Source organism: Emydura macquarii, unplaced genomic scaffold, assembly GCF_026122565.2.
Source record: "Emydura macquarii macquarii isolate MOO-44397 ecotype Brisbane River unplaced genomic scaffold, CSIRO-AGI_Emac_v2 contig_2422, whole genome shotgun sequence".
Classification (NCBI taxonomy): Eukaryota; Metazoa; Chordata; order Testudines; family Chelidae; genus Emydura; species Emydura macquarii.
The window spans coordinates 38551011-38569083 of record NW_027132559.1 but is presented as its reverse complement, the minus strand read 5'-3'; the positions used below and the strand labels follow the sequence as shown (position 1 = coordinate 38569083).

General features: G+C 38.0%; 1 protein-coding gene across 2 annotated transcripts in view; it reads right to left on the bottom strand.

Annotated features, from left to right (window-relative positions):
* CACNB2 (calcium voltage-gated channel auxiliary subunit beta 2) overlaps nucleotides 1-18073 on the bottom strand; it is a 340464-nt gene that overhangs the window by 17033 nt on the left and 305358 nt on the right. For both annotated transcript variants that reach the window (XM_067562325.1, XM_067562326.1), the window contains 2 exons: nucleotides 17737-17795; nucleotides 14775-14884 (listed from right to left, as the gene is read on the bottom strand). In XM_067562325.1, coding sequence (XP_067418426.1) covers nucleotides 14775-14884; nucleotides 17737-17795 — 169 coding nt within the window. The remainder of the gene's footprint in view (nucleotides 1-14774; nucleotides 14885-17736; nucleotides 17796-18073) is intronic.

Below are 18073 nucleotides of genomic sequence, written 5' to 3'. Positions count from 1 at the left end.
ATGGATGGTTCTAATTTGGGATATGGAGACCATACCATGGTCCTCCATATCCAGGGAATTTGGTATTTCCAGGTACACCATCCATACATAAATATAATAGAGAAGAAAGCAGTTCTGAACATGCTAAGTACTTTCAGAGATCTGATCTTCCAAAAAGTGGTCCCAATTCAAATGGACAATCAGACCACAATGTTTTACATCAACAAGCAGGGAGGCACCAGATCACACTTCCTGTGCCAGGAGGCCCTGCAAATGTAAGAAAGGACTCTGCTATACTAGCCATTACTGATTGCCATGTGCCTAGCATGAAAGATGAACATGACTGCAGATAGAGTGACTTAATCTGTGATGGATCTGCATGAGCAGCCTCTGGATCAGAGAGTAGGGAACTGGGATCTTCCTCCAACTGGGGACACCAGAGGTGCATCTCTGTCACCCTTTGGAATGAGAAACTTTCAGATCAAAGCATTAAGAATGAGAGGGACATTTTCCATGCACTGAGGAGACTCTAGTATGTCTTTCTATCAGTATTTCTAGTAGCCAAGGTCCTGGCAAAACACAGGAGGAAGCATCTCACCCCATGAACCTGAGGTTAGGCAGACAGAAGCATTTCATTTGACTAGTTCACAGTAGGCGCAAATAGCTAGCAAATTAGCCTGAATGCAGTAAATTATCAAATTAGATTCAGAAAGTAGCCAAGTAGTTTTTGTGCAGGAATTAAAAAGGCCTACTTGGGTCTTTTTGCACTACGTTGCAAACCTCTTCTACTTGGCAATGTAAGTCCTTTGGATAGATGGCTTTTGAGAATTCAGGCGGATGGAAGACACCTGTTCATTAACACCAGACCTACAGATCTCTGTGCTGTTAGGAGCCAAGTTATCAGGGAGAGGGCTCCTGGGCTGGGGTGAAATAAGGTGCCTGGACTTTGTATAAGAATCTGAGGCCAGACATTCAGCCTGATGGGATCAGCTTTGGCATCTGCAGCAGAATTGATAGCCATCACTTTCTGGGCCAGCATGAGGCAGGTAAAGATCATTGAGCCTCGGGGGAAGGGAGAGGGGACAGCTTGGCACTTTTGAAATCCCACCTGGTATCATGGGACATTAATGTGGTCCTGACAAAGATGATGAAAACTCCACTCATTACCCATGAGTTCATGTTTCCTACACAGAATTTTATTTTCCTTGTGGCAGTGACTTCAGCTCAGAGTGAATAAGCTTCAGGCTCTATTGACTGAGCCCCCCTTATACTGAGTTTGATATGGAAATGGTGATGGATTGCCCTCCAAGATGGTGACAGAATTCTACCTTAACAAGCCTATTATCCTGACAATATGTTTTCCATGCCCATCCCAAAGAGGCCCTTCTCTACATGCTTCATGTTACAAGGTCTCGGAGGGCATGGACAGGGCAGGGCAGTGAAGGGGGTTACCTAAAACAGTCTAAAGGCCTTAGAAAGTCCATCCAATTTTTTGTTTTGTTACTTATTCAGTACATACCGCTATTTCTAAGAGGGCCATGACTAAATTGCATTTTTAATGGCTATTACCTGGTTGGACATGCAGAAGTGTATTTGATCAAAGACAGGCAGTATTCACTGATCAAACATCAGAGATATTTCCCTTGCAGATTTCTACAAGGCAGCCACACAGTTCTCACTCTGTGTGCTCACAAAGTTACATTGCTTTGATTTAGTTTTTAGAGTGAACGTCATGTTGATCTGCATGATGTAGAATAGTTTTCCAAGGCAGGGGAGTCCAAACTCTCCAACCCTCTAGAGTATTTCTTCCTTTTGGAATGTTTGTTATTTGAATTGGCCAATTTTATTTGAATCTTTTCCCTTTGCTCTTATCTTTTAGATTATCTGTGTTGCATCTCAGATTGTAATGATGTATCTTTCCCATCCGTTATTTAAATAATAAAGGTCCTCTCCTCTTGGCTGACTGGGGTTTTAATGTTACTCCCTATTGCAGCTTTATTCTCTCTCTCAAGAAGGGAAAATTATTGACTTGCAATTCTCCTTCTCTGAAGGATTCTTGTAAATGACTGACTTGTAACTCTGCTTCCAACAGGATGCTCACTCACCTTCCCTCAGTGTTTTGACTAAAGGCTCCAAGTGCAACAGATAAGACCAAAAGATGGTGTATGTGCCAAAGGGGAGAGATGGCTTGCTCTTAAGCATTGCTTACTACTGCCATTAGCAACCAAAATTCGTCAGGAGCTACAGGAGTCCCACAAGTCTTAGGTTAAAGAGCTGAGACCCAGAAGACAAACAAAGTCAGAATAGCATCTCAAAAAAAAAAAAATGAATAAAATGTCTCCTCTAATGTACTGAGGAACCATGGCAGCAAGGTTATAAAAATGAACTCACAAAAATTGTACTAGCCACTCAGAATGGGATGTATAAATAAAGCTCGAGCTACCATAACTGTCACATGATGAAGTTGTAGACCGGCTATTACAATATTCAAAACCAGAAATAATATGTAAAAAAAAAAAACCCCAAAAGTTGTCAAGCAAATGCTAAAGAAAATAAATGAGTCTTACATTATGCCCTAATGCCTGATAGACGCTGGCTCCAGAGGGCCATCAAGGGGGAGCAAATTTCAAAGATGGGAGTCCTCAAACACCTTCCCCATGTGCGGGAGATCAACTCCAAGAACTGACACAACCAATCTCTCCATCAATTTTGACCACTTAGGCAGAATGTACAGTTTAGACTGTCTCTTCAGTAGTCCCAGAACATTCACACCAACACCTACATCTGCATTGTGCCGTGAATAGAAATCCAGTGCACAGATCTGAGCGCCCTCAGCAAGCGGCTTGCTCCAGTCGGGACCTTCCAAGTGGATTTCATGTTGAATTTTAAATAAAGCCTATTACAACAATCTACCTTGGAGTGGACAAAGGCATGATGGTCACTGTAGCACAGGATAGACCTTCACTTCTCTAGGAACTCAACAAGTCAATCAAAGTAAAATGGGTGGTCTCTTGTGCAAAGCTGCAGTGAAAGAGCTTTGAGAGAACTACACAGATGTTGGAGTTGGGAAATGGAATCCTCCTTCAAATGTGTGGAACATATGCACAGCATTTCAGTGGTAACGACTACAGCCCACAATCCATAACAGCATCACAGAGTTGTTGAATCCAACCCACATGAAAGTTGTAGTTCAGCTGATGGGATTCACTTGTTCATGACTCTATGTTCATCAGCAATACCAGAAAAGTGACAAAACAACAACATTGTGGAATAAATACTATCAAATACAGTACAGCCTCTGGGCTTCTGAACAAAAGAAAAAAATATCATGTAAGAGACAAAACCAGTCAGACCTGAAACCCTTAAACTATCTGAAGAATCATATGCCAGGTCCTGACCCCCAAAAATATTTCTTGGTGTCAACCACCATGTTCAGAGAAAATTATATTATAAGAAATTAATACCACTTGCATCTGGCAGTATATTAGACCTTTCGTGTGATGCATATTTCTATTCTTTTCAAGATTCCATGAGAAAACCTTGAACAACTTTTCAGATATGAAAAGGGCCTGTGTGCTAAAAGAAATAATTTATGAACCCTCAGAAAACACCCAGCTAGAAAGTGAAGGCCACATGATTGTGAGAACATCATAACCAATATGTCTGAAAGGAATCATCTTGACTTTAGAGACAGAATAATGAGAAATATGTCAACACTCAGAAACTTCCTTTGGCACCACATCTTAAAAATTATTTCAAAGGGTGAGATGTCAAAGAATTTCTGACACCCACTTCATTCTTAACTGAAACTGCTTTAAAAAAAAGGCTTCAAAGCAATCACACAGTGGGATAAAGTTAAGACTTCCTTAGCTACTTAGTAAATAGTAGGCTAGGTCCCTAGCTAGTGTAAATTGGTTTAGCCTCACTGTCTTCATAAAGATTTACACTAGTTAAGGATCTGCCCCAGTGTCCCTGGAGGTAGAATGATCTCTCCCAAAAGAGAAATTAAATTAGTCCTGGACATCTGTAAAGGAACTTTCTGAAATCCTAATATTTTGGAAACAAGACCTGGGACTCTGCTGATTTCACAGTCTGAAGAGGATAGCTGATATTTTCTTATGAATGTGGGTATTTTGTAATTCTTGGTAACACTTGAGTCAAAATTTTCAGGTGAGTATTGACAATTAGACACCTAAATATTACTATGCAATTGATGTCATTTTCAGAGGTTCTGGGCTTCCATAACTACCACGGAAGTCAGTGGGATCTGCACTTGCTCAATACCTTGGGACATCAGGCCAGTTATTTATGTGCCTAAAATAGATTTAAATTCCTAAATTTAAGCATCCACATTTGAAAATTTTGGCCCTGGCTTTTAACTAGGGGATTTCAAAGCCTCATTATGTGAGGTTATATACTTGTGCGTAAAGCCTTGGCTCCAGCATGATAGACTTTTCTTTCTCACTCTCTTTTTATTCAATAAGCTTTACCTCTACTTCAAAAAAGGTAGTCAAAACCTCCAATTCAATATATTACAAAGTCATTCCCTGTAGGTAAGAACAGAAGTAACAAAACCATTTGAGCCATTTATTTTTTATATCAAGACACAAAACAGAAAATCCAGCAAAAGTAATAGGAAAAAAGGGAATTAGTAAAGATACTTGAAATGTATGGACTCAGATATGGAGGAGGGGTGCAAATGCAACCACGGCATTCCCATAAGTCTGAATGAGTCCTTGAAGGTTGAACTAAATTACTCTGGCTGCTAACAGCCCCAAGAGGCCAGTATGGCTGCCAGGAATATTTGGGGATGTAAGGAAGCCCCAGTAATGCCACCTACACTTGCACCACGAAGGGAGGTCGACATAGAAGTTGCTACACTGGCACTATGTTTTAGAAGGATACTTCTGTGGATGGCAAGAGCAGCTTTCAGGCTCTTTTGGAAAGGGAATGGGGCACAAAGGGTACATCTGCACAGCAGCTGGGAGGTGTAGAGTCCTAGCTCGGGTCAGCCATGGCTCAAGCTAGCATGCTAAAAATAAGGTGCGGCCGCAGTGGCAGAGGAGGCAGTTTGGGTTAGCTTCACAAGTACAATCCCACCAGACCACTTAGGTAGCTAGCTCAAGCTGCTATGGCTACACTGCTTTTGTAGAGTACTAGCTCCAGCAGTGCTAGCATGTGTATGTCTACCTGTGCTGGGAACTACCCAGCTGCTGTGTAAAATACCTGGAGTGACCTTGCCACTGTACAGGATCTGAGCCAGGAATACTGAATTCCAAATCTAAAGCTGTTGTTTAGATGAAGCAAAGTAGTCTGATTTTCAGCAACAACAACTAAGGATCTCATGTGCTGTCGAGAATTACTGATGACAGAAGGCATAGGGCCACTTTGACTGTACTGGTATGTGTGTGTGTTTAAATGTAAACTTATGCTAACTAACCATAAATCATCCAGCATCCAGATACCCTACTCCATTTGACCTTTATCTTGCAACCATTCCATTTCTATTTTCTGACTTACTAACTGGTGACATATTTTTAACTTTTATCATTTTTGGTTTCTGTTGGCATTAATAATACCTTCTTTTAGAAGCATCAAGTCTTTAAGTTACTATACAATCAAATCAGCCCTATTTTACTGGGAAAAAACAGACAGTCGCTGATCTTACCAATGTTTATATTAGAGAGAAAACAGGATGAACAGACTCAATACTTATGCTCAGACATAAACGGCATGTTAGAATGATCAGTAACATCTCATACAAGTGACTTCCAACAATAATATGTTCCAAATTAACTCAGGAAGAGAGACACTGGAAGCCTGATTCTTGTCTCACACAGGTTTTACACTGTGAAACTGCACTGAGTTCAAACAAGTTACTCCTTGATTTACAACAGTACAACAGAGAGAATCAAGGCCATTGGTTTCAAATGAATTATGAAAAAAATGAAAAGCTAGATTTCTATCAAGGGAAAGACCACAACCAAACTAAATGTAGCCAGTGTGTGACTTAAACCCCCTCCCCCCCCAAAAAATGGCTGTTGCACCAAAATGAAAACATTTATTGAGAAGAGTAGCAGCCTATACAGGAAAAAAGGGGAAGGATGACAATTTGACTTTTGTTCAAAATACTTACTAACTAAAGAGCAAACCAGTTTGAGAGACAGTAAATTTGACTAACATTGTCCTATTAAAATGATTTTTAAAGAGTCAGATATAACTGGAATATCTATAAATTTAAAACTAACAGCACATTTTGGGCATTCTGAATAAGATGCAACTACAGAATCGAGTCCAGTTTATAATGGAATAGCCTTTGCCACTGAAATTAAGCCACCATAATTAGTGTAACATAAGAATATAAAAGGATCAGTGAACGATATATATTAACCACCAGCAAATGCTCATTTTAAAATGTTTAGTAGCACAGGAACATACCTACCTTCCCCCTTCATTTTTTAAAATAAAATAATAAATTAAAATTAAAAATAAATAATAAAAACACTTTGGATGAGACTTCTTAGTTAGTTTGAATTAGTGAATTTTAATGGTCTAGTTTAGCAAATCCTGGAAACAATGGATTAACATAGAAACATGGGCACCTAAAATTAGGCTCACAAATCCATATTTAGGCACCTAAATAAATGGCTACTTATTTACTGTAAGTAGTCAGGACATTGAAAGTACTTCTACCATATCATTATAGTATTTATTTAAATGGCTAAAACACAAATTTTATTGTTTCAACACAGTTATCAAGCATATTACCTAGTAGTAGTAAGGAAAACAAGGAAGTTTCTGTAAATTATTCACTACAGGCCAGCTGGTGGTATTCTTATTCACCTCCAGTTATACCTTATTCCACAAATAATCCCATTGATTTCAATGGGACTGCTCGTTGAGTGAGGTACTGTTCACCATGAGTAAGGGTGGCAGAATCTGGCTCTAAAATAGTTAAACTGAAAGCTTGTCCAGTTATGTAGTGTAACTACTAGAGTGAGTATTTAGAAAGGTGTACTGTACATGCATGTGCTATTATAGTCATGTACATATTTTTCCAACTAGCCAAATTTGAATATTCATATTTGTAAAACTTTGATCTGATTTTCCTGCACATATTGCTTGCTGTGTAGATCTCATTGAAACCTAAAATATATCATTTAAATGAAGAAAATTAGATATGTTGTTTTAAAATTATTAATGTCTAAAATAAAAAGGTATGATATCACCATACCTCTTTTAGGTGTAGAAATGAATATTGACTTAACCTCTAGTACTAACAAAAAGTATGGTGGCATATTGTTGCCTGGTGCCTGTAATTTACTGAGCTAGGGACATTTATTCCTGTCCTACTTCCTCCCCTTTTTCCTGAAAAAAACCATGAAATTATATAAAAAATATTATTTCGATGCAGCATTAAATCTGTAGAGTTAAATACTCAAAAGTCAGAACATGGGCGAGTTAGGGTTGAACACATAACTTTAATGTGTTCACACAAGTAACAGTTATGACACAGATCCTGATCCTGAGTTGTGCTTGGTACTCCTTAGTGGGAAACTGGGGGGTTCTGATGTTGAGTGAGGGCTAATAAATTAGAGATCTCAGGATTCAGAGATTACTATGCCATCCCTCCTGCCCAGGGATGTGGCCAGGGCTTTGTTATACTTCAACAATTGCTGGCTGCCACATTGGCTCCTTGGGAAAACTGGTGTCGATAAGAGCATTCTTCTGGCTTAAAGCAGCCCTAGGATTGGAAGAGCCCTCCAAATCTGACTTATGCTGAGAGTTTCATGGCTACAACTCAAGATCTAGGCCAGTATCTTTCAAAAGTCTTATTTTACAAGGAGATGGTCAAAGTATTTTCCTAATTTTTAAAGCTATTTTTTTCTCTCTACTTTAAGAAACACTTGGTAGCTTGAAACCAAAATGTATTTTCTGTCTAAGGCCTGGTCTAACTACAAAATTAGGTCATCTTAAGTATGCTGCTCAGGGATGTGAAAAATCCACACTGCTGAGTGGCATAGTTTAGCTGACCTAAGTCCCCATGTAGACAGCACTGGTTAACAGAAAATGTTTTCTGTCTACCTAGCTACCACCTCTCAAAGAGATGGATTACCTATGCCAACAGGAGAATCCTTTATGTTGGTGTAGGTAGTGTCTACAATGAAGCACTACAGTGGCACAGCTGCGGCTATGCTGCTGTAGCATTTCAGGTGTAGACAAGCCCTAACTCCTATTTCCCAGTCCCTATCACATGCACTCAATAGCTAGCGCAAGGTGCTTTGTGAGTGTGTCGGACATCCAACACGCCCTTTTCATTTTTGTTTACATTTATTTTAAAACCAGTGAAGCATTTATTTTGGAACAGAACCCATATACAGAGGTCACCATTAAATTATTAAACACACTGAATGCCACAGTAACATAATTGCAAATGATTTAATGGTTACCACTGTTCAAAGTATTACGTTAACTGTGCATATAGATTTAAAAAAAAAAAGATGGTTGAATTTTGGACTAATTACCCATAATCATTTCAACTTTATGCTTCTATAAGCATTTATGTTTCACTTTTTAGAATACAATCTACAAGATGCTAGCAAAATACCAAGGAATTCTACAAGTTTCTAGGTCAAATGTTCAAAGTTAGGCACTTAAATAATATATGCAAATTGTATGCATATAACCATACACTATTGCAAATCAGGTAAACGGGTTCACAACCATCTGACTGCGTGATCAATTAATCATATTCAGAACTGTATCTTTTACATGAACACTCTCCTGTTTGCATTAATGTATGCAGATCTTATGCATACAATTTAGACACCTACATTTGAAAATCTAACATTGATAGTTTGCTAGTCAATCTCAACTTTATTTTTAACATTTTAAAATAAAGAAAATGATATCGCCAAGGAAAATAAATCAGTGCATAGTACATCTAGGTTTTCTGTTTATCATTATAAAACCATCTATTGGAAACAGACAGTGGTTTTGTGAGGCACAATAAATCATAGAACACAAAAAAACAGCAGGTAACATAATTTGCAAGCATATATACATACCCAAAACATCTGGAAAGGGAGGGCATTAATGAAGCAAAGAATGGAAAAAGCCAAGACAATCAGGTTCTTGTACAAAGCATTCAGCATGAGATAAGGTTATAACAAGAGCAGCTAGAAGTATAACATATATAGGAACAGCCAAGAAAAAGGTTTGGGTCCTTAATACTAACAAAGAAATGCAGCAAAAAATGCAAAGCTAATTCAGCAGCTTCTGCAGATGCCATATGCACTTACAGAAACTTAAATAGCCATGTATATGCCAGTTTTGGACTGAATTTCAGATTAGTGAGTTTTTACCATGTACTTTACCTTCTTTTCTCAAAAAAATAAACAAATAAATAAACTTGTTTTTAGGCATTTCAAGCAATTAGCAATGAACTGCCCTTTCATTTTTGTACAAGTTTGATTCTAACTTTTGATATTTCACGTAAAGATTTAGACATTATTGAAAAGTAAATATTTCTCTTCTGTATGCAGCTATTTTGACATACAAAAGCAAGCTTTCATACAAGAGCTGAGTAAAACTTTATTTTCCCCTTTGTATCATTTTTGAATAAATGTTTGAGCTAGCTACTATTTTGCTAACATTCTTGGATTGATTAGTTTTGCATTTAAATACGCAGAAACAGATTTTCAGCTGTCATTTAGGTTTCCAACAAGTCAAATCCTCAGATCTTTATTTTTACATAACCCTTACTCAGGAAGTTTCCAATGAAGATAGACCAATATTAGGCCTAAAAAGAAAATCCTTATAATCCCTCAAACGCAGTTCTTTACCCCAGGTATTTTGGTTTTTTGGTTGTCCTGCTAACTATTTTTATATATGCTTTCTTGAAAATAACTGCTCAACAAGTTAAATCTGCTGTTGGTCCCATAGCAAAGCTAATATACTGCTATTATATACTTAATTCCTGTGCAGCCCTACATTGGTTGGGTCTGGTGAAAATCATTCTCACAAAAGAATTTATTTCCCCAGTAGAAACAGATTTTTATTGAGACTGCGCATATAGCATCTTTTTACCCTCTTTATTCATTTTTTTTCTTTCCTTTTAAGAGGAAGAAATGTAAATCTTTATTGTAAGATTGATTTTTCCCTCCTGAAAATATCCATGTGACTAATTGAGTAGTAAGGTGGGTGAGGTAATATCTTTTACTGAACCAACTGCTGGTGTTAGATACAAGGTTTCAAGCTTACACAAAACTCTTCTTCAGGTCTGGAAATGGTACTTAGAGTGTCACAGCTAAATAGAAGATAGAGCAGATTGTTTAGCATAAGGAGTTAACATGCTGTAAGAGACCATTCAAGGTGAAGTGGACAATTAAAACCTCTTCAGTCGTAGGACAAAGGGTTAATGTGTTATAGGTTGCGTAATGAATCGTAAATGAAGTGTCTTTGTTGAGTCCATAATTTTTAGTGTCTAACAAAATTATGAATTTAAGCTCCCACACTCATCTTTTGAAGGTGTTGTGCAGGTTTCCTTTGAGGATAAGGACTGAGAGGTCAGATATGTAGTGACAGTTTTGTGAAAAGTGTCACCCATGTGTGATTTGGTGTTTTTTTCTTACCATTTTTACATGTGAGTTTATTCAAGAGTTAGTGACTGTCTAATTTTACCCACATAATTGTTGTTGGGACATTTAGTGCCCTGGATGAGGTATACAACCTGTTGTGATAGGCATGTGTAGGATCCATGGATCTTGGAAAATGTATTGGAGGAGGTATTGATCATCGTAGCAATTTAGCTATGTCTGCAGGTTTGGCTTGTAAATGTTTAATGATACCTTGTATGGATTCCAGCGCGGGGTGAGAGACAACTAAGGATGTGTGGTCAGAGATTCCCCCCCAACCCATATTGAAGCAGGTTCTCTGAGGGCATTTGGGTGGCCTTTTTCTATGATGTAATTGAGTAATATTTATATTAAAATTAGTGGTACATTTTCAGAGAACTTGGTGCAGGTGCAATTTACAAACAAAGTTAATTTGGGCACAAATCAGAGTCCTTTCTCCATTTAACTACTACTTACACAGTGCAGTTTTACAGGTGCAAAGTATGTCCTTAATTGAGTTTCAGGAGCCAGGTCTGGTTGCAAATTTTGTTGGTGCAAACCAAATCTATTAAAATGGGTCTGCTGTTTTGAAAATCCAACCCTGAATATGCTGTTAATCATTCTGTATATATGGTTGTTTAAAATAAAGCAAAATAAAATTTAAAAATGCTGCTGCTTTTAATTAAAATATCAAACTTCATTGCAATCAAGTCTAGTGAAAATAAGCTCTTTACATCTGCAGAATGACCAAAACCAAGTATTTGTAGCCCTGACATAGCAAGGAAACCAAGAATGGATTCAGTGTCTAATGCAGTTCTGCTATTACAATTGCAGCAGTGCCAAGTATCAGCAAAACGACCATGGAAGCTAAATTCAGGTTGCACGCACAACTTTAACTCTGGCATTTCCTAACTTTTGAGTGCTTGACTTTGCAACCTTAATAATGTTCTTTTAACATAGTTTTTATGTGCAATTTCCTAGGGTTTAAAAAAAAAAAAAAAAAAAATTTGAAAAACAGGAATTCCATCATGTGGTATCATATTGACACTCACATGGGTCATCGGCAGGGTTGGAATCTTAGATTCACTGCACAGATCTCTGCCACTTGAGATAACAAAGTAACTGATAGCTGTAGCAGTTTGTCATCCCCTAGATGAACCAAGACTTCGCCGGGGGGGGGGGGGGGGGGGGAGACACACCCTTTGTCAGTGGGTTTCCACAGATATTTTCTGCCAGCAGAGGAATGGTGAGATTCAGGAATCTTGGGTTACATTTGGTGGCATTGGAGGGGAGTGTGTTCTAGTTGGCTCTTCTGCCCATTCCCCCAAACTTAAACCTTTCTGCCCAGATCCCACCAGCCTGTCCCAGTCCCATCTCTTCCCCAAACCTGGCTCCTCATTTGCATTTTCTTATTCTCCTTACCTAAGCAGTCCCAGTCTCCACTTTGAGTGTTCCCATCCCACCCCCACTCTCCTTGTCCAGCAAGTCAGTCTCACCCCCTCCTTACCTCAGACCCGTCTCCCTTTCCAAGTCTCCTTGCCCTACCAGTCCCAGTCTCCTCCCCCGGTTCATCATCTTATTCCCCCCTCCCCCCAACCCTACTGCTCTCAGTCCCCCACTCATTTCCTTCCCTGGCTCCCAGTCCCAGTCTCCACTTGGCTCCTTGTCTCAGATCTTACCTCAGATCCTAGTTAAAGTTTCCCTCTTCCCCCACCATTCTCCTGCTCTAGTCTTTCCTCCACCCCCTTGGCTCAGTCTTCCATCCTCAAACCCCAAGTCAAGGTCTTTGTCCTCTCTGCACTCCAATCATTCAATCGGGCAGTTTCCTCCTTCATGCTGTGTGGGCTCAGTACTGTGAGTACATGAGAGACAGACTCCTGTTCTCAGTTTCAGTGTCCAGACTCGGCCTGGCCTACAGCAACCCAGAGCTACAATTGCAGGGAATATCCTGCTTAGCTCTGGGATAGAGCATGCTCAGTGCTGACAATTTTTGTGGAATTTAGCTGCAAAACTCATGCAAGTCTTTATTTAGCATGAATGAACTGTGATTTTTCAAAAGCTTAAAACATGGTGAAATGTGGATAGACTTTGGAAGGAATTGCAAAAGGAACATCTCAGATACAAAGGCCTTCTTTGTCAAATTTCAAGACCCTGCTCCAAAGCGTGGGGGCCCTAGAGCATTTCAAAAGAAAGGTTGCAAGAATTTTTTAACAGAGAAGAATAATATATCTTTCCCTAGCTTCATTCTGGGAAACAGCTGAATGATTTAGACTGAAAGTCAGCCCGAGGCAAACACCTTGAATGGAAAATTTCATCCCATATGGTTAAAGTTGGGCAAAGTTATAAAAATGTTCGGCAACCTTAATAATAAGTGCTGCTACCAGCCTTGCCTATATAACACACACACACACACACACAATTTGTGTTGCTGCAAGTGAGATTATATCAGCACTTTCACAGTAAGTACAAAGAAGAGATGCTGGAGTGGTACACACTGAAGTCTACCATTAGAGTTGGGTGAACAATTCACTGTGAGCTATTTATTCAGCAATTTTAGCCCTTTTCCTGTTCATAAATAGACTGAAATGTTTACAAATTTTCACTTGTGAAATTTTTTGATGAATGTTTTACATGTTTAAACACATTATAAACCTATTGAACTGGGTATTCTTTTGATTACTGTGATTTATTCTTCAAGTATTAGATATTCCTTATTTGATATTCAAGTTGTTCACCATAATACTATTTGTGTTCACCATAATACTATTTGTGTTCCATGACTGGATGACCTAATCTTTACAATCAACTTCACTTCTGTTCAAAACAAATTTCACTTAATCTTTGCATTAAATGATTAAAGCAATTTTGGCCACAGGCCTGAAATATACTCACATGAATGTTCACATGAACAAAACTTTGCACAAAGCAAATAAAAAGGCATGTGAACACTGTCAAAATGAAGTTTATTTAGAAATCATCAAAATGTTGTGTAAATAAGGTTTCTTACTATACACCCATCTCTATTTGCCATCCAAGAGCTCAAAGGATGGGTTTTCAAAAGTAAATTTTCAAGAAATTTATGTAGCCACTTCTTAGTTACAGGAATACATTCTAAAAAGCCCAGCTGCTACACAACTATAAATGTTAAGATAGCCAACAAAATACATATTTATTCAGATTCTTTGTTTACAAAACTGACTATTAAAAGTATATTCACCAAAAACATCAGAAAAGTTTCAAAAGCCATTCTAGTCTCTAATACTAACACATTTTCTGTTGTCTATGCACAGTTTCACAGATTCCAAGGACAGAAGGGACGAACCTGGTCATCTAGTCTGTCCTCCTCTATAACAGGCCATAGAACTTCCCCAAATAATTCCTAGAGGATATCTTTTAAAAAAACTTCCAATCTTTATTTCAGAAAATAAATACAATAAACTAGATTTATTGTAAATATAATTAAAGTTGTGACACAAACAAATCAAAACCAGACTTAGGGCTGATCTTCCATCTTAGCCTCATTCCATATAGAAGTGCAACGGGCCAGATCCCAAGCTACTTTATATCGATCAAGTTAAAGTCAAAGGAGATACATCGATTGGCATGCTGAGAATCTGGCTGAATATGAATTACGTCTTTTTCGGGTTTTATGTCAGCTGTTACAATATGAAAATGGACTTTTTCTGCATTTAATTTTAATTTTTAGTTAAGTTGCTCAGGTCCAAGAGAATTCAATGTTGAAAACAAAAACTTAAAAAATATCAGTATATGTTACAGGTATCCCAGCAAAGATCAGACTCTTTTACTAAGCTTGAGGAACCCACCTAAATGATGGTATTGTGAAATTTCATCTTTATTTATCTAAAGGGATATCCCCACATTTTATCTGCATTATGGGTTAGTTCTTACTCCCAATGAGGCCAGTAGCAAAACTAACATTAATCCCAATGGGAGAAGGATAGCCCAATACTGGTACCTGTAAGTATTTTCTCAGGCAGTGCTCTCAGAAATGACTTCACATTTCTAGGACCTCTGATTTGTTGGCACTGTGACTGAAATTATTGTGACCAGTGCTCCTTTCACAGTTGAGAAGGTAGATGATTTTTGTTATAGACATGAACTATGAGTACTATATTACACTGCTAATCTCTGGTTATTATCACTACATATACTACTCACCTAAGCTTGATCTTGTGTTGGACCGTTCTATTATCGCATGCTTACTAGGATTGTTTAATACGGAACGTTTGGCAAGCGAGATGTCTGCTGTGACCCGTGTGATCGATATACTGTAAAAAATAATAAAACAATAACTGTGTTATTCATCATTCAGGAAAGTGGGATCAAAAAGCAGTCAATTAGTATTAAAAGGTAGAGAGGACCAGAAGGAGAGGAACCCCTCTCCGTTGCACTGCCCTTTTTGCAGGAAGTGGATAAATGAGTAGATCTATACCTTAATTAATACTGTTTCAGTACTGATGGAAATGCTGCACCTGCACCCCTTTCTTTATTTGCACAGTATGATTGCTTACCTAATGGCAGCATGGTTACGGTCTACAGGAGCCACACTGCCAATGGAGTGGGAACCAGGTTTTATGGAACATACAGTTATCTTTCCCTTGGATTCCTAGGATTTACACAGTTAGCAGGTTACACCTCATGCTTTCTCCACAGCCCCACATGAGATGACTAGAAAGAAGCACAGCAAAATGACCTTTGCAGAGTTTTGCAGCCCCTCAAACTCCTGCCTACAGGTATCTCCATGGGAAGGTACAATCTGCCCCATAGAAAACATTTTCCCTAATCTTTGTTTGGAATACTGATCCTCATGTGTAACATAAACAGCAACACCTATAGAGTTACAAAGGTCATAAGAAGACTTAGTTCCTAGACTCGTGTATACTACAACCCTGAGGCTATGATTTATTTATCAAATTGTTCAGTTTTCCTGTGTAAGTCTGTAATAGGATGCAAGATTTACATTTCACTGTCATGAGAGATTCCACAGTACACTATCAATTTCAAACACTGGGGATCTAACTGTAGAGGAATGATAGTATGGGCAGACAAGCCAATGAAAACCATGGGCCAAGTGCCTGGCAGACTCAGCTTAGGGACCATGAATGACGATGAACCAATCAGACATGATTACTTCCAGTTGGTCACAGTGACCTGCTACATAACCTTCTGTATTTTCTTTTTCCTATGAAAACAGTTATCTCGGCTTCTTTTGGTTTCTACAACGAACCTACATCTTTTGGCGTGGTTCCACCTTCAAACTTTCTCGACTATCAAGGTCTAAGCAGAGGTCACATTCTTCCAAAGATGAGATTTAAATCAGGCTGATCCCATTTCTATTTTTCCTCTTTTTATACTTTTATTTGCCATTTAAGAGGGAGGAAATGCATTTGCTAAGAACTAAAAGGCATATTTCCTTGGAGGATAAGTCAGATGCAGTTCAGTTAAAATCTAGCCAAAAAGCTAAATTCATTTTGACTGAGCTCAATATGTGTATGTTTCTGTGTAAAATGGTGAACTATCAAATGCATCAAGTCAGAGTTAATACATGAAAATAGAATTTTATTTTTTTACAGTACAGATTAGACATCATTTTAAAAACATATCCAGGATCTGGCTAACAGCTAAAAACACAGCCAAATGCTGTGATTCTTGGCATAACATTGTACAGATTATTCTATGAAGTTATGGAAAACCTAAATCTAATTTGTACTACTGGGTTTGTTATGCCCATCTGCTAAAAGTTAGAATTTATATCCTGCAAAACAACATTTCCATTTTCATGTTCGTCCATTTCCTTCCTGAATACTATAGAGAATAATTTCTCCCATTTTCTTTCCCAAATTTAATTATGTAACAGTGAATGAAGTCAGATTTCTATTTTTTATATTATTCTAAAACCACATTTCAACAACTATGATTTTTAAGAGAATGTATCATACCATGAAGAACATGTTCTCAAAACTAAGCAAATACAACAAACTTAACAAAAAAGAAAGATTTGGCAACTCTTGTTTCCGCTTGCAATACTCAATATTTTGTCACTACAATTTCTGAAAGATACATATCCATGATTTGATGACTTCGCTGCTAAAAGGGATGACTACTATTGTATGCCAATGACTGATCCAAGGAGACAATATCATTACACTTTTCTGTATTGTCTAGCATCTAGGGTGACCAGATAGCAAGAGTGAAAAATCGGGACGGGGTGGGGGGTAATAGATGCCTATATAAGAAAAAGCCCTGAATATCAGGACTGTAAAATCGGGACATCTGGTCACCCTACCAGCATCTTACAAAGCTGAAGCTCTTAATTGAAAATGTCAAGTTTTCTCCAGACAATTTGGCAGCACTTGGAGAGATGGCACACTTTTATTTCAAACTTTGTTCAGCTAATACATTCATGAAAGGCTACAAAATATAAACATGCCCCCCTTCTAGTTTGCACTATTTGTTCAGAAGGCAGCTGCCTTAGCATACTTATTTATTTGGGGCCTGACTCAACAACCAATCGAGTCACTATAAAGATTCTAATTGACTTCAGTGAACACTGGATACTTGACATTCAAAGAATAGAATGTCTCACTTCTACAAGAAGTAGATTGTTATTTAATATTCGTATTACACTGATGCCTTACAGCCCTAATCTGGATCAGGACCCCATTGTGCTACTGGCTATACAAACATATCTGAAGACATATTCCCTGTCCAGGAGAGCAGGTATCACTCATGTAACAAACTAAACAATGTTTAATTTAAACGAGAGAATTTTTTTCAGTTCATGCATTCGCCACGCTTATATAATTTTCGGCAAGTGGTTAGCCACTTGGATTTCAATTACCACTTTTGGCCACAAGCTGCCTCTTTGTCCTACTTTTAATAATATGCATGTGTGTCTCTTGGACTTTTCCATCCCTGTACAGCAATAATTCTCTCTGCTCAAAAAGCTTTCTTTCCCTACCATTATTTACTGCATACAAAATGTGTTCTACCATTAGTTGCACTCTAGGATCAAGATGCTTTTCCACTGGTATTCTGGTCAGAATGTTATTTTCCAGGGACCTGACAATTTCAAAATAAATAAATATATTCAATTAAATTGGGATTCCATAGTACTTACCGCCCTTCAAATCTGTGTTTTAAAAAATCAAATAATGCTTTTTGCATCATATCTGTCACCTAAAAGCAAATAAGCAACAAATTAATACTCTGCATATGAAATAAATGCTACCTGTGTTAATGACTTAGAAAAACTGGTTAATTGGTGTTTCAAGAATCATTGGAAACTTGTGACTCCTGGTGGCATGGTGTGAAAAGTACATTTACAATCTGAATACTTTAGCTTCCCATGTCTGAATTCTGATAAGTAAAATATAAAATAAGAAAGCATTTATCCTGTAATCTCCCATATTTTTGCCTAATCTTCCTGTGGCATGAAGTGATGCTGTTCAACATTA